The sequence below is a fragment of the Pteronotus mesoamericanus genome, unplaced genomic scaffold (genome assembly GCF_021234165.1).
Source record: "Pteronotus mesoamericanus isolate MK-2021 breed Mesoamerican mustached bat unplaced genomic scaffold, CSHL_Meso_final contig_116, whole genome shotgun sequence".
Classification (NCBI taxonomy): domain Eukaryota; kingdom Metazoa; phylum Chordata; class Mammalia; order Chiroptera; family Mormoopidae; genus Pteronotus; species Pteronotus mesoamericanus.
The window spans coordinates 10,814,646-10,834,969 of record NW_026555027.1 but is presented as its reverse complement, the minus strand read 5'-3'; the positions used below and the strand labels follow the sequence as shown (position 1 = coordinate 10,834,969).

At 54.1% G+C, this 20,324-nt stretch overlaps 1 protein-coding gene across 1 annotated transcript; it reads left to right on the top strand.

Annotated features, from left to right (window-relative positions):
- The first annotated feature begins 3,074 nt into the window (after positions 1–3,074).
- FTCD (formimidoyltransferase cyclodeaminase) lies at positions 3,075–18,553 on the top strand. Its single transcript, XM_054576470.1, has 14 exons — positions 3,075–3,261; positions 4,063–4,246; positions 5,584–5,712; positions 6,579–6,667; positions 6,805–6,984; positions 8,090–8,227; positions 8,354–8,485; positions 13,939–14,000; positions 14,402–14,531; positions 14,629–14,790; positions 15,417–15,460; positions 15,682–15,820; positions 17,008–17,103; positions 18,264–18,553. Exons 1-14 carry the CDS (start codon positions 3,208–3,210, stop codon positions 18,348–18,350), a joined length of 1,626 nt encoding a protein of 541 aa, XP_054432445.1. The 5' UTR covers positions 3,075–3,207; the 3' UTR covers positions 18,351–18,553.
- The last annotated feature ends 1,771 nt before the right edge of the window (positions 18,554–20,324 follow it).

Sequence of the window (20,324 nt, the reverse complement as noted above, 5' to 3'; positions counted from 1 at the left end):
GCCCGCGCCCCAGCACCCGCCACGCCTTTCCTGCAATAAACGTGTTTGTTCCAAACCCGGGGGCAGCCGTGCCTCCTGCGCGTCCCCTCCAGCCGGGAGAAGGGCCATGTCCCCCGAGGGAGTGCCCGGGGCCACAGGCAGGCACGCTGCGCCAGAGCAGGTGCCCTCATGGACCGGCCGGGCACATCCGATGCCCACAGCCCTGCCAGCTGCCCACACCTGCGTGGCACTTGTCACACTTTATTAAATACGTCTGTTTACTTGTTTACCTTTCCCTTTGGCTCTTTGAGGGCATGGGGAGAGCGCCTTGGTCACCCCGGGGCCACAGGAAGTGCCCCTGGTATTTGGGGAATGAGGCCTGGACACAGCCCCAGGGGGAAGGGCTGAGGCTCAGGCAGGGCTCCCAGCCCCCAACCTCAAGGACCTTTCCCTTGAAAGGGCCAGAGGGTCCTGCCACAAAAGCAGAGCCTGAGGCAAGGATTCAGGGGCAGGCAGGATGGCTACAGAATCTGCGGGGCCCTGGGCAAAATGAAAACACAAACTCCTAGTTCAAAAGTTAGGACTTTTGGGGTGGGTATAGCAGAGAATTAACCTGGGAGTGGGTCGTGCAACCGTGTGGCCAGTTGCCTGTGAGGCTGGTCCGGGGCAGGCAGTTTATACGGGAGGTAGTTCAGGGAAGCAGGAGCCACCCACGGAAGCCAGGCCAGCCCCTGCTGTGCCAGTCGGCTCAGGGCATCTATTTCCTGCCTGGTTCTGGAATCAGGAGTGCTAATCCCTTTTATTAGAGAATGGTGATAGAAACTAGGATCTGGGCACCAGACGAGCTCACTTTTCTTTATAATTGGTGGAGCTTTCTGGGGTCCCCTATTCAGGGACTGTTTAGCACCTACTAGGATTTTTCCTGTCTCAAAACCCAGTGTCACACCAGGTCCAGTCCTGTGGCTTGTATTTGAGCCGTTGCCAAGCCCCACGCAGAACTGATTCCATAGGAAATGTGCTGCTGCTCCTCCTGGAGCCCGCTGGGCTGTTTCTCCTGAGGTCTGCAGTGGGTAGGGGACCTCCTGGGCCCTAAGGTCAGGACCAGGGCCTGGCGTTGCTTCCTTTCTGGGGTTTGGCTTCAAGTGCAGTGTCTCTGGTCACTTCTCTGTTGGGACCAGGATGAAGATGTTGGGGTTTCTGGGCCAACCCCAATGTGATGTAACCTGCCCCTCGGTGCTCACAGCCTGGTGTGTCCTGGACGCCCAGTACCTTAGGCCCCTGTCTTGATAAGTTTGGGCCATAAGAGACACCATAGACCTGGCGGCTTAAACAACAGACATTCCTTGTCTCACAGTTCTGGAGGCTGGACATCCAAGATCAAGATGTCACAAATCTGGTTGCTCCTGAGGCTTCTGTCCTTGACATGTAGATATTGTAGCATCCTGTGTTTTCACATGGTTGTCCCTCTGTGTGTCTGTGTCCTAATGTTATCTTATTTTTTTCATCCTCGCCTAAGGGTATGTTAATTGATTTTAAAGAGAGAGGAAGTGGGGGCAGAGACAGGGAGAGAGAGAGGGCGTGAGAGAAACATCGATCGGTTGCCTCCTTTACATGCCTCGATTGAACCCACAACCTAGGTATTTTGCCCTGACTCGGGGGTTGAACCCGCATCCTTTTGGTGTAGGGGATGATGCTCTAGCCAACTGTGCCACCTGGCCAGGGCATCACCTCTTCTTATAGGGACACCAGTTTTGTTCGATGAGGGCCCACCCTAGTGATCTCATTTTAACCTCATTACCTTTGAAATGACCCTTTTCCCCAAAACAGTCATTTTAGGGGTGCGGGCTTCAATGTGTGAATTTGAAGGTCACAATTCATTCCACAACAGAACCACACAGACCTCTGGCTGAGGGGCTTCCGCCTCTTGGCGATCTGTGCCGGCACACAGATGCAGCACTAGGGTCCTCTGCCGGAAGAGGAGCTGGTGGGCACTTCTGAGCCCCCCTGGGCTGGAGGCTCTCTCCAGGTGAGGCCTGGAGTCAGGGAGAGTTTGGAGAGCTGCCCTTTCTGGGCCTTTGGCATTTGCCAGGTGCTGCTGAGGCTTCCACGGTCCCTCCAGGAGACCCAGAGATGGTATAGTCGTCACCCACAGTCACCTACATTCACCCAGGGGAGCCATGGCTGGAGAGGGCCTGGCCAGTACCCAGACTCTGAGAGTCTCTGGGTTCGCCTGTCTGCTCCAGGGTGGTGGGGCCCCTCCTCCTCTGAGTCCCCGTGAGTTGAACAGCTGGGGACCTGAAGATCCGGGTACCTCCGCGTCCTAGCCCCATGGTGGCTGCTGAGGGGTGAAGTAGCCTCAGACACTGACTGCCCTAAAGGCTGTGTGGGGTGCCTGCACCTGGGAGAAGAACAGCTGGGTGCAGCCTGCTCTTGGGAGGGCAGATGGGGTAGTGATGTGAATCGTGGGCCTTTGCAGAATTAAAGAATTGCCCTGATTAAGGAGCATCAAGAATTGTAAGAAAGCATTGACCTGAACAGGCCCTCTGAGCACAGGGCCTTCTGCTGCTGATGGGGGTACATTGCCCCTTTGCGGGGAGCTCCTGGCCTCAGGGAGCGGCGACCACAGCGGGGAGAGCCGGGGCCTCGCCTGGCCCGCCTGCCCCTCCAGGGCACCCACGCACCTGCACACACTCACTCCCCTGCCACGCCCCTGCCTGACCAGGCTGAGCTGACCTCTGCCCGGAGCCAGGCCAGGCTGAGGCCTCGCAGTGCCCTTCTTGTCCCTTGGACAGGCTGAGGCTTGGGCATTTACGTGAAGAAAGGGAGGCCCAGAGGGTTGCCTGGAGGGTCATGAGGGAGGTCACAGAGACGGCCACCAGGTGGCCTTGGGCCTGGTCTGACCTGCGGTCATGGTCTGGTGAGGACTTTTCCCCATTGAGAGTCCTGGTCACAGGTGCTTCTTTCAGGGGTTCCCACCCTGGACAGAGGGATCCTCCCTCCTCTTCCAACCTCATCAGCTTCACCGGGGATCCTGGTTCTGCCCCTCCCTGACTCAGTGCTCAGTGTTTGCACAGGGACCAGCCTGTCCCTCTCTCCCCAACCTTGGCTGGTGGTTAATAAGCAGCCCGGTGGGGCCTATAAAGGCCTGGAGGACACGGGAGAGCCCTGTCCTTCCTTCCCTCCTGCCCCGTGAGAGCAGCGTCCCGACCAAGGACCAAGGCCCAGACCATGTCTCGCCTGGTGGAATGTGTCCCCAACTTCTCAGAGGGGAACAACCAGGAGGTGAGGTGCTGGGGGGCCAGGCGGGGGGCAGCACAGGGGCTTGGGTGGCGTGGGGTTGGGAGTATCTTTTCTTAGAAGGGACCACCTCCTATCAGCCACGATGACACACATGCCCTGTGAGCATGGGAAACAGAAGTGGCTGAGCTGGGGGGTCTGGCAGGGGGCCTGACCCCAGGTTTAGACAAACACTTGGCCTCTTGTGAAAGTGGGGCCCCCAACTCCAGCCCCCAGGGCTATTTGCGGGTCCCCACCATGGTTCCTCTGTCTCCCCCTCCCCACAGGTTATCAGGTTGAGCACAGTTGTTATCCTCACATCACCTACGAGGAAACTGAGGCACAGAGATTTCAAGCAGGCTACTGAGGGCCACAGAGCAGTTTGGGCACTGAGCCCCTGAATCTGACCTTTGGGCATTTCTGTCACCTCAGAAAGTTCTGGGCCTCTCAAGCCTCTCCCCTGAAACAGCTACTCCCACTGGAGGCCTCTTAAGAGGGCCTGGAGCCCTAACCTTCTGTGACCTTGGCCTATTGGTCACCTTCTAGGAGCCCTGGCAGCCCCTCTGCCGGTCCTGCCTTGGTTTCTCCTGGAGGGGGCAGTGCTGGTGCTGCCCCCTCCTTGGCAGCCATAGCTGGCATGAGACTGCCCAGGTTCCTGCTCTTTCAGGAGTTCCCAAGTGCTCAGTGCAAGCTTACTAGGTACACTTTTGGGTGCATGGGAGACAGGAGAGAGACAGCTCCCTCCAAAGCTCCTATGCCCTCCTCCAAATGGGAAAGCTGAGGTGTGGGCCGGGCTCTCACCCCCAGGTGATTGACGCCATCTCCCAAGCTGTGGCTCAGACCCCAGGCTGCGTGCTGCTGGATGTGGACGCCGGCCCCTCAACCAACCGCACCGTTTACACCTTTGTGGGGGCTCCTGAGGACGTGGTGGAGGGGGCCCTCAATGCTGCCCGGGCTGCCTTCCGGCTCATCGACATGAGCAAGCACAAAGGTGAGGGGCCATCTTGCCCACAGGGCACGGCCCCGGGGTCTGGGGGGCTTGTGGAACCCTCTGGGCCAGGTGGAGGTGCCTGGTGACTCTGGACAGTGAGGCTTGAGTGCTCTGGGGGAGGGGGTGGAGGCCAAGGTGAAGACTTGGCCCTGCTGGAAACCAACCTGTCAACAGCCTGCAAAGCCAAACACGTCAGGGTGGCACGCAGGGTCCAAGGTCTCTGACCGCTCATGGGGGAGGCCAGGCCCACAGGCAGGGAGTTCACAAGTGACCCCACCTGGAGAGGAGATGGGGGCTCATCTCAGAGCGAGGAGCTGCCCGCAGGGAGGAGAGAAGTGCTGAAAAGGGGGGAGGGGCTCACCATCATGAAGGGGGGCTGCTGGCCGGAGCGGGGGTTCAGCATGGACTCCCAGCTTCCAGGGGAGGGAGGGCTGGACGGCTGGGGCAGGACCAGGAAGGCCTTCCGGCCCAGCCAGGGCTCTTTGGGAGCACAGCTTCACAGTCCTGTTGTGTTTTCTTTGTGGTTTTCAGGAGAGGGAGAGGCTTACACTGTTAATCTAAAAGTAAAAGGGCAAAGTGAGAAACAACAACCATTTATTTGAGATCAAAGAATAGCTACTCAGGCCCTGGCCAGGCGGCTCAGTTGGTTGAAGCGCTGTCCCATATCCCAGAGGGTTTTGGGTTTGATCCCTGGCAGGGACATGTATGGGAAGTGACTGATTGATGTTTCTTCCTCTCTCCTTTCTTCCTCCCTCTTTCTCTCTAAAACCAATAAACGTATTCTTGGGTGAGGGTTAAAAAAAAAATCTACCCGGGAAGCACTGATTCAGGCAGAGGCCCAAACAGTGTTCTGATTAGGAGACACAGACAATGGGTATTTATGAGAAAGAGGAGTGGAATAATCTCATTAATAAAAGGAAGACCGTTCTATTGCACAGATACCATAGTGACACTAATTCTAAAGAATGTCGCAGCCTTGTAGTCATCATACCTGCTTCCTGTTACCCTTGCAAGCAGTTCTTTGGGGCGCAGTGCTGCTTTGCACCCAGTCCAAGAGCTATTTTGCCCTGTTTTACCTCTTCAAGCGTTTGAGGGGTGAAATGTACAAGGCAGTTCCTCTGGGAGGCAGCTCAGGCTTCATTTTGCAGTGGCTCTGTTTATGTTATTTTTTACACAACACAGAGGCCAAAATACTGGGGGCCTGCTTTTCTCGGGGTCCCTGTGGTCGGTGCGAACAGCGGGGAGGGTGGATGGTGGGGCAGACGCGGGCCTGAGGAGGAGCTCCTGCCCATGCCCACAGCTGAGCCTCCTGGTCCTCAGCCCCCATCCCTCTGCAGGCGAGCACCCTCGGATGGGCGCCCTGGATGTGTGCCCCTTCATCCCGGTGAGGGGCGTTGGCATGGCCGAGTGTGTGCTCTGTGCCCAGGCCTTCGGCCGGCGGCTGGCAGAGGAGCTGAGCGTGCCAGGTGAGTGGCCCCTGAGGAGGGGCACCCTGATCTCCAGGGCCCCCCCGAGCCAACCCCTCTTCGCTTTCAGTTCCCATCAGCATCCCTCACCCTTCTCTGTGCGTGACTCCTTAAAAATGAAGATAATTTTTTAAAAAATTTGCCACCAGTGAACAGACAGGCAAAAATATTTCTGCTGCTTCTGGAAGGAGATAAAAGCAGCAGGAGCCCCAGCCGCAGGGAGGCCCTGGGCTCTCACGCACTGAGGCAGGGGGCACAGAGCGGCCAGTTTGCAGTGTAATTTAGCAAGATGAGTGGACAGCCCTATCAGCCCGTGCCTCCTAATGGAATCATCTTGTTTTGGGGGATTGACCACATCAAGCAAATGACCCAGAACAAATGGGGGCAAATTGGAAACAAAGTGCATGGTGGACAGGGCATGTGAGCTTGGGATGCACATCCTGCCCCACACAGACTTGGGGAGTGGCACACACCTGTCCTGTGCTTGCGCTGGGAGTTTGTGGTGGGTGTTGGGAGTTTCTGGTGAGTTCTCTTAATTTGTGGTCATATTTCTTGCACAATGAAAATATATTTTAGAAAGAAATATGCAGCAGCATGCCCTAATTCTCCCGCTCAGCTGATGGCTTTTTCAGGGACATCTGTAAAGGGGGAGCAGCAAGGGGGAGGGACTGCCCTGCCCCTGGGCGGGCAGAGGAGAGGTCCCGGCCCATACCGACTGTCCTTCAGTGACCACCCACAGCGAAAGGGCACTCCTGGAGAGACGGGAGCTGCGGCCGGCGAGGGTGGCCTGCCTCGGTTCTCCTCTGGGAACTGGGGCTCTCAGCTGCCCACCTGCCAGTGCCTAACCAGCTAGACTCCCCTTGCAGTGTACCTCTACGGTGAGGCGGCGCAGGTGGCCAGTCGCCGGACCCTGCCGGCCATCCGGGCTGGGGAGTACGAGGCCCTGCCTGAGAAGGTGTCGTATTCTCCCGACAGCGGGCGGGTTTGGGGTGAACCCCGCAGGTGTATGTGCCCTCTTCCTTCCCCCTTTCCCAACCCTAGTGGGATGCCCCTTCCTTGGAATACACTGCCTCAGGGTGAGTCTCCCCACAGCTTAAGCAGGCCGAGTGGGCGCCCGACTTTGGCCCCAGCACATTCGTCCCCAGCTGGGGGGCCACTGTCACAGGGGCACGGAAGTTCCTCATCGCCTTCAACATCAACCTGCTCAGCACCAAGGAGCAGGCTCACCGCATTGCCCTCAACCTTCGGGAGCAGGGCCGAGGGAAGGACCAGGTGAGATGTGGCCAGGTTCACCTGCCATTGCCGCGGGCTGGGCTCGTCCCATGGGTCACCAGGGGCACAGGAAGAGGGTCAGAGGCTGTGTGGCACCATGGGGTGGACCTGCTGACAGCTCAGCCTTGTTGTCCATGCCATGTAGGAAGAGGCAAGGTAGGGTTCCAGTGTTTGCAATGGGGGAGTATTTGCTTTAAATGGCATTTTCCATGGAAGCAGGTAGGGCTGTACTTGTTAAAATATTGCAGCATTTCTATACTGAAAGGTAGACGGCTGCTTTCTAAGACCTGGTTACCCTAGGTACTCTCAGGTTCCCCCAGATATTCCCAGATACTCCCAGGTACCCCCAGGTACCCTGACCTACCTAGCCTGCCACAGCAGCTGTCACCTTGGTTGAGCATCACTGCTGTAGAAAGTCGGAGTTGGACACAGGTAGACACAGGACAGTTAAAGAGGTGGAGGGCAACGCCCTGCCCGCCTGTCCCCCCACCTCGAGAGACCCCAGGCCCCTAGCCCACCGACGCCATTGTGCAAGCACAACACAAAAGCAGGGAGAACCAAAATCCTTCTTTCTGCTCTGAAATCAGAGGTCAGAAGGGCCTCCTCAGACAGGCCGAATCACCCCAAGGATGAGAGTCTAAGGTGCGGCCTCAGGAGTGAGGGGTTCAGTCGAAGGAAGGGACCAAACAGGAGTTTGGAGTTGGTGAGGACGGCCCCAGGTTGGCCGCTGGGACCCAGTGTAGGCAGAGCGCTGGCCGAGAAGCAGGGCCTAGTCTGAGCCTGGTGCCTGTGGGGGTGGGCACCCTGGAGCCTGGCCCTCGGGCCTCAGTTTCCCTGTGGTGGGCAGTCCCCTTCCTGCCAGCTCTGATGAGAGAGCAGGAGGGTGAAGGGGAGGGCCGTGTGCATGTGGCCATCTGGGAGCACGTGTCTGCAGGCCACGGTGGGCCAGTGCGCCTGCCGACACCCTTGCCTGCCTTGTCCAGGCCTCTCGGGAGGAAGGGGCCCCCTTGGCCAGCTGGGAGGTGCAGGGTGAGTGGCTCTCAGTACCAGGAACCAGGAGGGGTTGGACAGGTCAGGGGCTGACAAAGGCTTTTTTCCTTTGCAGCCAGGACGTCTGAAAAAGGTTCAGGGCATTGGCTGGTACCTGGATGAAAATAACCTGGCTCAGGTGTCCACAAACCTCCTGGACTTTGAGGTCACGGGGCTGCATACGGTCTATGAGGAGGCCTGCAGAGAAGCCCAGGTGAGCAGGGTGGTGCCCCCTTCTGGATGGGGGGTCCCTCCAGGGGAGCAGGGTGGTGTCCCCACCACCTTCCTGGGTGCTCTCATGCCCCGTCCCCTGGGGGCTGACGCTGGCCAACCTCTGCAGGAACTGAGCCTCCCAGTGGTGGGCTCGCAGCTGGTGGGCCTGGTGCCTCTGAAGGCCCTCCTGGACGCCGCTGCCTTCTACTGTGAGAAGGAGAACCTCTTCATCCTGGAGGAGGAGCACCGGATCAGGCTGGTGGGCTGTGCCCCTCAGGGAAGGTGGGGTGGGGGTGGGAGGGGGAGACGGCCAAGGGCTGAGTGGGAGCTGCTGAGTGAACTCCAGGCTCCGGGAGCAAGTCTGGGTGCTGGGGGCGCCTACACGTGGGCTTGCAGCCCTGTCCCTGGGGCCTGGACTTGCTCACCCTTTGTTTCATTGTCTGCGCTTTAAGATGAGAAGATCATGCTGTTTTCATTTTGGGGACACCACTGAGGTTTTCTTTGTGATTTGAAATGTGTTCAGTCTGGCAGAAGTTTCGGCAGGAGGACCATCTTTCGACCTCCCTTTCTTCCCTCTGACATTCTCTCTGGAGTCGCCTCCAGCCTCCTCACACCTGAGTCCCTAGATTTTTATGGTTCCATGTGTCCCATGTGAGAGCTTTGCTCTGAGTTCCATGGGCCTGGGATTCCTCCCATGTTGCGTGTGTTTCTGACATTGAGCAATGATTGGATTTCTCCAACAGTTTCTATTTGGTAGTTAGTTATTTCTGAGTATCTGCCAATTTAGCAGGTGTGCCTGGACTTACTTTTGTCCTATTTTCAGGCATGTTGGCGGGGTGTGGGTGTGGTTTCTTCTGGTTACTGTATATGGAAGTTGGTCTATTTTTTAGGTATTCTGGTGATTACTATTATAACTTAATATACCTACTTCTTTTTATTGATTTCTTTCCATTTTAAAATTATATCCAAATTTTCAAATTTATTGATTTTTATCAGTACATTGACAGCCTTCTATGAAAATGAGAAAATAAACACACAGCATTTATTCCTACTTTTTTTTCTTTCTCTATTTCCTGATTTTTTAGAGTTATAGTACTTTTTAGGGATGTTCTTTTGGAGGTTAATTTTTTCCATTTTTTAAATTATGATAAAATACATATAACATAAAATTTGTCATCTTAACCATTTTAAAAAATATTTTATTTATTTATTTTTAGAGAGAGAGGAATGAAGGGAGAAAGAGAGGGAGAAAAACATCAGTGTGCGGTTGCCTCCCACACAGCCCACACTGGAGACCTGGCCCACAACCCAGGCCTGTGCCCTGACGGAATCAAACCCGTGACCCTTTGGTTCACAGGCCGGCATTCAATCCACTGAGCCACATCAATAATGATGTCTTAACCATTTTTGCGTATATAGTTCGATACTATTAAATACACTCACAATGCTGTGGAACCTGTCACCACCATCTAGGATGGACTTTTCTGTATCTGCAAAACATGTTGTGAGGAGTTTGATGATGTCATTGAATCTGTAGGTCGCTGGGTAGCATTGCCCTCCTAACAATATGATGCTCTCCATCCATGAGCATGGGATGTGTTTCCATTTTTTTTATATCTTTAAATTCTTTCATCAGTGTTTTGTAGTTTTCACTGTATAAGTCTTTCCCTTCCTTGGTTAATGAATGCCTAAGTATATTATTCTTCTTGATGCTATTGCAAATGAAATTGTTTTTGTAATTTCTTTTTCAGATTGCTCATTGTCCATGTATAGAAATGCAGCTGACTCTCATGTGTTGACTTTCTATCCAGATAGTGTGCTGAATTTATTTATTAGTTCCAAGTGGTTAAAGTTTTAAGTTTAATAATATACTAACTCTTTTAGTGCTTTATGAATACTAGACAATGTCTGTTGACTTGGTGAAGAAAGACACGAAGATTAATGCACTGTGAGAGCAGCCATCTTTGCTCTAATTCTAAATTGTGGTGTTAATTTTACTTTGTCAAATATATAACCTTGACCTTCTGCACCCATATCCACATATGTTAACTATATTAAATATCCACATATAATTAATCTTAGTTCTGTAAGTAAGGTCAACGTGTGCCTCTCATTTCCCACCAGATTCCTTGCTTGTCTGTTGGCTGGATTTCACAATTAAGCAGATTTTTAATGAAAGGCTCATGGAGGCTTTATTCTGTGGGTTGTGGCATATTTGGGAGTGTCTTTCCTTCTGCAACTTTATTCTTGTGAGACAGCTGGACAACCAAAACTCTTGTCACTTGTTTTTCCCCAAGAATGTTGTAATCGTATCCATAATTACCGTCTTTTGGAATTAAATGTCACTTTGGGAGGTCATCTATCCACTCCAGGTGACCCCCCACTTTCTCCCTGATACCTGACAGATTCCTCATTTGCCCTGGAAATTCAATACCTCTGCCACGTATGTGTTGCCATTGATTATTTTATGTTATTTTTCTCTTTGAAACAGTGTTCCTTTGAGATTTATGGATTCCATCCTTACTTGGTTTCAGGAACATTCTCTTTAATTATATTTTTGATCCTGTTATTTGGTTCTTTTACTTCATGGACACTGATTATATTGTAGAAGCATTTTCTGTCTTTAAATTCTATCTTTTCTCTAATTTCTTTCTATTTATTCCCCCCTGTATTAATGTGGTTTTCTCAAACTTTACTTCAAGTCACTGGTATAGTTTATGGCCAGATTACTCTCTTTCTTTCTTTTTTTTTCTTTTAAATTCTCTTTGTAGCTTTTACAAAAGTTTGTGTAACTTTTTATTTTGATGTGATTTTCTACTCACAGAGCAGATGCAGGAATATTACCAGAAACACTTTTCTACTGTACAGATTCACCAGGTGTTTGCAATTTGCCCCATTTGCCTTATCACTCTCCTTATTCACACATAATCATATTACTTTTTTCTAGATCATTTGAGAGTAGGTGGAAAACACTGTGTCCTTTTACCCCTAATTATCAGGGTATATTTCTTAAGAACAAAACATTCTCTTACACAACCACAGTACAATTACCAAAATCAGATAACTCAATATTAATACAAATTCTAGCATCTAATCTATAGGCTATAATCAATTGCATTGATGTCTCAATAATTTTCATTACATATATTTATCCTACATCCCTACTGGAGTATCCCTACTCCAGGATCCAGATGACACAGTGCATTTAGTTGTCCTGTCTTTTGTCTCCTTTAACCGGGAACAGTTCACCAGTCCTCCTGGCTGGCCTTTGTTGACCTCGGCAGACTTTGTCTCGGCAGACTTTGAAAGTACAAGCTGGTTGTTTGGTAAAGTGTTTCTCATAGGTACTGGCCCAACGTTTCTCATGACTAGAAGTCGCCATGTGTTGTCTGCAGGAGCAGCATGGCAGTTATGTGCCCTCCAAGCGGTGCCTAAGAAGATGCCGTGCCCGTTTGTTTCAGGGGATGACTTGGGTCCTCAGTTGAGGTGGCATCAACACTTACAGTTATCCACTGCCATCTTTCTCTTCTTCCTTTTGTAATTCGTAAGCACTCTGTGGCAGGGACTTCAAGGGTGTACAAATACCCTGTGCCTCTCCAAAGTCCAGCCACAGGTATCCGTGGCCAGCAATGGCTTTCCGACTTCATCCGCTTTCTGTCAGAAAGAGCTTTCACTTTGCCACATTTATGTATTCTTTATTAATGTGTCAGATGCTCTCTTCTATTTTTTAATGGACTGCTTTATATTCTTCAGCTGAAGGGTCTGATTTTGCCCATTGTTTCTGCTGACCCTCTTGTGGTGTTTTGTGATTTTTGGTTGTGAGTGTGGGCTCTTTGGAACTTTCTCAGCGGTAGCTCTCAGGCCCTGGGTGTAATGTCTGTTGCCTGTTAGGTGCTTGGGAACACTGCCACATGGGCTTCTCTTTCTATCTTCCTTCCTTCCTTCCTTCCTTCCTTTCTTTTTCTCCTTCTTTCTTTCTTTTCTTTTTATCATAAAAATTATTTTTAGTAAGAATATTTTATTGATTATGTTATTACAGGTGTCCCATTTTTTCCCTTTGCCCCCCTCCACCCAGTACCCCTATTCCCTCCAGCAATACCCCCCTTAATTCATGTCCATGGGTTGTACATATAAGTTCCTTGGCTTCTCCATTTCCTATACTATTCTTAACCTCCTCCTGTCTATTTTGTACCTACCAGTTATGCTTCTTATTCCCTATGCTTTTTTCCCATTCTCCCCACTCTCCTTCCCCACTAATAACCCTCCATATGATCCCCATTGCTGTAATTCTGTTCCTGTTCTAGTTGTCCACTTAGTGTGTTTTTGTTTTTTTAGATTCAGTTGTTGATAGTTGTGCATTTGTTGTCATTTTACTGTTCATAGTTTTGATCTTCTTTTTCTTAGGTAATGGGCCACTTTAGATGGAGTCTTGTGCTTGCAGCTTTGGATGCTCACAGCTTGCGAGCTCAGTGTGAGCATGGCCTGCACCTTCGTCAGGGTGGCTCAGGGTTATGGATTCCAGGGAAGACTGTTTTCTGCTTCCCCAAAGGGAAGGCGGAGACTGGGATCAGTCCCAGTTGTGTCCTGCAGAGGGCCGTTAATCTGGTCCATCCTTGGAGAGTCATCTTTCAGGGGTCTGCAGTCCGATGCCCACTTGTGAAGGCTCAAGACGTCCCTCCTCAGAAGGGGCTGCCAGAGGTGCTCAAATGTCCCCAGGATGGACCCAGCTTCAGGGCGAGCAGACCTTCCTGGTTCATCTTTCTGGTTCCTTCTGGCCGTGAATGATTTTCTTTACTCTCTGCCAGCTTAGCTGGGTATTTACATTCATTTTACATATTCAATTAATCTCTCTGAGGTTTTTTTTGTCAGCAGGGCTTTGCCTAATGATGATTCTACAAGCAAACCCTCCAAGGGTCCCGCCACCTGTTCCCATGTTTTTGGAGACACCTCACGACCACCCTGGGACCCTGTGGGCTTGTTGCTCTAGGCAGCACTTGCTACCTTCTATTATTTTTTGTGCAAGTGTGAACCTATTTGTCTCCGAAAGAGCTGGGCCTTTGTTGCTGGCATGTGGCACCATGAAGCATTTTGAGTGTTTTTTGGTGGAAGGAATTCTAATCTTAAGTGGGGATTGTTCCAATTTTCTTTTGAGTTAAGGTAAAATTCACTATTCCTTGCATAACAAGGCTTATGTTTAGGCAAATCAGGCAGCTCCTAGGCTTTAAAGACTTGTTAGTTGTTGACACCTGAGGAAATGAACCCTCGTCCAGAGAGGCTGCGTTGCTGGCCCCCTTCAGCTACGAGCCTCTGCTCGCGGTGTCGCCCGGGGGACAGACGGGAGACCCACACGGTTCAGAATGAGGCCCAGTTGCCGAGGGTTCGAATGGGCAGCTCCTCTCTCTGGGCCTCAGTTTCCCTATGGAGTAACACATGTGGGCGAATGTATCAGAGGGTCTGGTAAGGACGAGGCACCTGCTCTGGGCCAAGTGCTCTCCCAGGGGGGTGCCGCGTGGACGGGGAGCCAGCAGCGGTCACCAGGGCTGCTGGAGGGCGAGCGTGTGGCCAGCTTGCCCTGGCCTCACTTCCCACAGACGCTAGACCAGGGTGGGAAAGCTGCCGTAAGCTGAGGTGGGACTGACCCTTCAGCTGCCTTCCTTATGTGTGGGGGATGGGCTGGGGTGACTTGTCAGTCACCAGTCCCTTCTTTCCCAGGTGGTGAACAGGCTGGGCCTGGACTCCTTGTCTCCCTTCAATCCTAAAGAACGGATCATCGAGTGAGCACCTCCCCTAGCCCTGCCCTTTGCCCCCCTACCCGGGTGGCCATCTGCTTGGTCACCTATTCATCGGCAGACACCAGGGTGCCTGTGCCTGCCACAGGGTTAGGAGCTGGTTTAGGGGGGTGCACTGAGGCCCCAACCAGGTCCTGCTCTGTCCACAGGGGGCTTCAGGGTGGTCACAGCTCCCTGCCCCACCACAGGCTGTGGTTGCTCTGCAAACTGGCACTGTGTCCCCTTTCTCATGTTGACGAGGATGGGGGAGGGGGTTGGGGGGTGGGCTGGAGTTAAGACCAGGGCCAGAGCCAGGCCTTCCTTCACAGTCTGCAGTTACCACCCAGTTCCTGTCCCTGTCCCTGCATGACCCAGGACCCCGTCCCTATCCCTCCTGGGTCCTGCAGATACCTGGTCCCTGAGAGCAGGGCTGAGCAGAGCTTGGTGGACAAGTCCCTGCATGGCTTTGTCAGAGAGGTGGGCGCCCGCTCTGCGACCCCAGGGGGCGGCTCAGTGGCAGCGGCCATGGCAGCCATGGTGAGAAAGGGACAAGAAAGGGGACGGGGTGGTGGGGGTTGTGGACAAGGACCGGGTGGCAGCAAGCATCCCACTCCCTCAAATTGCCCCTCCGCAGGGCGCCTCGCTGGCCTGCATGGCTGGCCTGATGACCTATGGGCGGCGCCAGTTCGAGCACTTGGACGCGACCATGCGGCGCCTGATCCCACCCTTCCACGCCGCCTCGGCCAAGCTGACAGCACTGGTGGACGCGGATGCCCGGGCCTTCGGAGCCTGCATGGTGGGTGCCCAGAGGGGTCGGAGTGCAGTCAGTGGACAGCAGTGACCCGGAGAGCTGGATGTGCCCTTGGGTGCATCCAACATCCTGCAGGAGGTCAGGGCCTGGCCACGGCCATGCTCACAGCACAGGGGTGCACAGAGAAGGTGGGCCTGTTTGACTTGAGCACATTGTGTGGAGAGCGACAGACCTGGTGTGACCACTCCCAGGCAGAGGCGCCTTTCGGGGGGGGCACAGTTTGAACCTTTACGTTTAGACTTTGGGGGCCTGTTCTACTTTTGAACAATGACAGCAGGCGGGGTGCTGTGGGAGGGGCAGGATGCAGGGACCTCACACGGCCCCTTTGGTGTTCAAGAGAGCTGCTGGCCCTTTCTCTCCAGTCCCTTAGTGCCCTCTGTGGGGTCCCTGAGCCAGGCCATCTTCCTCTGTGGGGGGCCCAGCCCCAAGGACTTTAAACCACGAACCCAACAGAAGTACTGTTCCGAAAGTGACGTCTGAGCCATGTGGAAATGCCCACCCAGATGGTGACACGGGCGCTGCTACGAGGCTGCCGCCGCCCCGCCCAGGCCCCGTGTGGCCCGGACCTGGCTGCCCCTCACCCCCTGTGTTTCTGTGCTTCCTTCCGGCAGGAAGCGATGAAGCTGCCCAAGAGCACACCTGAGGAGAAGGACAGGTGGGTGTAGCTTCGGCCAGTGTGGTGCAGGAGGACATCCAGGCACCTTGAAAGGACTTCATTCCCAATTAACCTACCCTCTGGGCATGTGTTTGTGGTTAAAGAATGAATTTCTTATTGTCCCCACCCTGGTTCTGTCTGCTCAGAGCTGTAGGGGTGGGGTCCAGAGTGGGGTTCCCGGATGACCTCAACTCTGACCATTGATGCCCTCGTGGTTTCAGGCGAGCAGCTGCCATGCAGAAGGGGCTGAAACAGGCAGTGGCCGTGCCTCTGGAGCTGGCGGAGACGGTGGCCTCGCTGTGGCCGGCGCTGCAGGAGCTGGCCCTGTGTGTGAACTTGGCCTGCCGGTCAGACCTGCAGGTACATGGTGGAGCCGGGATGCAGCCATGTGGAAGGCGGAGGGCCACTGGGCAATTAAAGACGTTTATGGGTGTTTATTGCGTGAGGCCTGGGTGGTCTTGGTATGTTAATCTCGTCTGACGATGGAGAATTCAGGATCTTGTTCAAGGTTTCAGGGTAGACAAGCAGAAACTCAGACGAGTCTCCAGAGTCCACCCCTGACCCTCCTGATGCCTCCTCCTCATTGTCTCCTCGCTGTGCCTCCCCCCTCCCCATTCTCGGCCTCCTGGTTCTAGAAAACATGAAGATGGCTCTCAGGTGTGCTCACCTCACACGGTCCACAGCCCGTGTGTGGAGGGCTTGGGTCTGTGATTTCTGCAGCTCGAACTCAGACCCTATGGTTTATAAAGTCTTTATAAGAGAGACACCTGTGTGCAGTGTCTGGTCTTGAGGCTGCAGAGAAGTGTCCACTCCTTTCCTGGGAAGGAGGCCACATGTGATTCATCAAGAACAGAAGCTGTCTGGGCACAGAAGCGGTGGTCCCCACTGTTCCTGGCTCCCCCTTGGGCCTCAGCCAGTGCTCTGGCATCTCCTTGCCCCATGGGATTCTGTGAATATCCAACATGTTGGAGCTCATTGTTGAGGTCCCCACCCGTGGCCAGCTCCCCCCAGGCCGGGGCGCCATCCAGTGTTTGGTGCGTCAGGTCAGGGAGCACTGCGGCCAATGAGATGGGGGCCAATGAGGAATCCCCGGGGAGGGCCCTGCTCCTACCAAGTGACAGACCACTGTGCTCATTCCATTCCCTGTCAGCCCCACGCCCGGGGTTTTGACCCAGGAGTGGGCCCAGGCTGTCCTGAAGCTGCTGTGCTAGGAGGCTGGGCCTCGCTCACATAAGAAGGGCCTCCATTTCTAAGCGTGAAGGTGGAGAGTCAGCTGTGGCTATTACCCCTGTCTGCTGGGTTGACAAGGCTGGAGCCCACTCCCTGCTGTGGGACGCAGGCAGGCCTCCTCAGACGGGCTGCCCAGCTGCCTCTGGGGGACCCTTGGCGATCAGTGTGATGTCACTACTGATGAGCCGTGAGGGCTCAGTGGGGCAGGCACTTGCCAGGATCCCAGGTGCTGCCGCCCAGCCCAGGCCTAGGCCCCTTGCTGAGAGTGGACAGTGCAAGCCCCGCCGTCCCCCAGCCCTGTCCCTGTGGTCTTCCAGGTGGCGGCCAAGGCCCTGGAGACAGGCATGTTTGGTGCATATTTCAATGTGCTCATCAACCTGAAGGACATCAGCGATGACAAGTTCAAGGACCAGGTGAGCCACGGGCACTCAGGGCCGGCCCCACGGAGGGGCCTGCAGGAGGCCCTCAGGGCCACGGTTTGCAGCTGTGGGCCAGAGCCTCAGGAACAGGCCTTCGAGAGGAGCGTCTGTCCAGCCTCCTGCAGGTGGCCGAGGCCTGGCTGGAGGGCAGCTGTTGTCCTTTCTCGGGGTTTCTGTGGAGGCAGGTAGCAGTTCCTTTTCCCTCACTGTGGGGCTGTGACTGGGCTTGAGCCAGTCCTGGCTGGGGACTGGGAAGCTGTGGGGACTGGGGCCCCTGTGCCCTTGGTGGAGCTGCGGCCTGGCTACCCCGGGATGGCCCAGTGTGCCTACCTGCCTGGGGGGGCTGCCTGGGGCTGGGGTTCCCTAGACTCACCAGGCCAGGCACTGCCACCTGCAAGAGAGGACCTCAAAGAAGAGTTGTTCACATACAAAATTAGCTTTAGCATTCACTATACTTCCATTGTTACTGTTATTGAGGTAAAATTTACAGAACATACAATTTACCATTTTAAAATATACAATCCAGGGTTTTAGCACACTTACAATGTTGTGCAATCACCACTTCTATCTAGTTCTGGAACATTTTTGTCAGTCCATAAAAAACCAAAACAAAACCCTCCACTCCCCTTAGCACCCGGTTCCCCTGCGCCAGCCCCAGCCACCACTAAGCTGTGCGATTTCTCTGTGATTTCATGATAATTGTTAAAAAGCGATTTCATGGCTGGGCCTGGGGGAACCGTGGCCTTTTCAGGGCCAGGCCCAGGCCCTATCTGCCTGGTCCAGCCAGGCTGATGACGTTGGCCATCCTCAGGGAAGTCGCTGTCCATCACATAGGCACTGATTTAAAGGACTGACCATGTGAGCACAGCCCTCTGGGCCTTGGAGACAGAGCCTTACACTTGGCAGTCATGGCTAAAGTGGGAAGACCAAACGGGTGGGGGGCCTGGGGCCTGCTGTCCCCAAATCTCAGGACAGAGAGAGAGCCCCTCCCATCTTCACCAGGAGGCCTGTGAGGAAGCCCAGGATGGCCCAGTCATCCAAGTGGACAGGCTGGGAGCTTGGGCCAGGGGTGGCTCAAGGAGGTGGCAGGGAGAGCCTGGGCCAGCAGGGATGAGCAAAGTTGCAGGCTGCTCACCTGGCCTCTTGTCTGTCAGATCTGCCAGCGCATTTCCAGCCTCCTGCAGGAAGCCAAGACCCAGGCGGAGCTGGTGCTGGGCTGCCTGGAGGAGCGGCAGGAGTGATGGCCGGGAGGGGACCTCGCTGGACTCCGTGCCCCCGATGTCCCCTCTCCCTTCCCAAAAGGATCCGGCTTGCCTGACAGGACAGGCTGGCCTTTGGAGATGGTCCTTGTGAAGCCCAGATGGTGGGCATGGGGGGTGGGTGGGGCCTTCTGAGGTTGGTGGTGTCACCCACTGTCACCTGTGGCCTCTAGTAAAGTTACAATACACCACTGCCTGTGTAGTGTGTTGGGGGTTTGGAAGGAAGGGCTGAGCCCAGTAGGTAAGGGTGGGACCTGGTGATGAGGGTGAGCTGGGGAGATGGGAGGAAACGGGGGCAGTGTGAGGGGACATGCTGGCTTCAGCGTAAGATGTGACTGGGCCTGGACCCAGTCACTGGTCACTCAGAGCAGCTGGGGCTTGGTGCAGGGCACCTGGCGAGGTGGCCTCGGGGTTGTGCCTGGTGCACAGCTCCCATGGAGTAGCAGGCCCCCTCCGATCGCATCACTTCTGATGTTGGGTGATAGGTGCCTGCAGAACAGCGGGGCCGAGTCCCGGTGACACAAAGGGCAGGTCAGATTGGGGAGGCGCAGGTGTGTCAGGGTTCCTGGTGACAGTCTGAGTCCAGAATGAACCCCCGGGCACGGGTTGACCTGCTCACCCACAGCTCTTGGCACGCGTGGGGACTGCGCCCCTGTAGTCTTACGTGGAGCTGCCCTGGCTGGTACATGAGTGAAATCAGTGTTACCCGTGCTGTCCACAGGCCTCTAGCTGCTCATGACACGGCAGGAGCAGGCTGAGGTGCTTCCCAGAGTGTTGTCAAACTTTGGGTTTTGGCCCTGAGAAGTGGAAGATGGGCATTAGTGTAGTCTTGCTATCTTTCCTTTTCTTCTTCTTTTTAATCTGCACCCTGAGGGCATGCGTATTGATTTTAGAGAGAGGGGAAGGGGTAGAGAGGGAGAGGAACATCGATGTGAGAGAGAAACATTGATTGGTTGCCTCCCGCGTGTGCTCTGAACGGGGACTAAACTCGCAACCTTGGCATGTGCCCTGACTGGGAATCAAACCTGTGACTTTTGTTTTATTTTATTTTACTTTTCAAATTTTATTTGTATTTTATTACTGTATTTTATTTTGACCTTTTGGTTTATGGGACAACACTCCAACCACTTGAGCACACTGGCCACGGCTCACTATCTTTTTCTATATCTGAGGTTGACCATCTTTTCATGTCATTAATGATCTATTTTATTTTCTGAGGCATGTTCACATGTGTTGCCTGCTTTTTTATTGGTGCCATCTCCCGCCTGAGCTGCACCTGCAGTGGCAGCCTCCTGGACCCGGAAGGTGCCCAGCCGGGCTGCTGCTGGGAAGGAGTGGTTTGGGGATGCAGGAGCATTCCTCGCACCTTTTCTATGTATCTTCTATGTAGTGTGCATCTGTGGCAGCCAGCGCACGTTCGAGGACTACTTCATACAAAACACCCAGAGCCGCCCTTGTTCCTGTGAGTGAGCAGGTCACTAGGAGTCACAGTTGGAGCTAAGGGGACTTTAATGTGGGGGTGTTGGTGAGGGAACATTGGTGAAAAAATGTTAGGATTAGGTTGTGAGTGTGGGGATGTGCTACTCTGAGAGACAGGAGCATGGCTGGTCCAGGCCCTTCATCTTTGCTGAGTCTCCTTCACTCAATGTCCCTTCTCCTGAGGGGACAGGATACTGTCCAAGCGGGGCCAGGTGGGGACGAGCAGGCAGAACATGGGGCCTGGCCAACTGGGGCCATGGTGGAGGGTCCAAGGATATCCCATGTGTATGAAGTGAAGGTTCCTGTATGAAATCATCACAGGACCCTAACTCAAACATTACACATGACAAGCAGTGTGTCTGAGAGTCCCTGAGGGGCTGAGGGATGGGGACATGGGGCTCAGAGGGCAGCCCCAAGAGGAGATTGGTGTCCTTGCCCTCTGGGGAGGTTGGGGCTCCCTGTGGAGAGCTCCGTGGA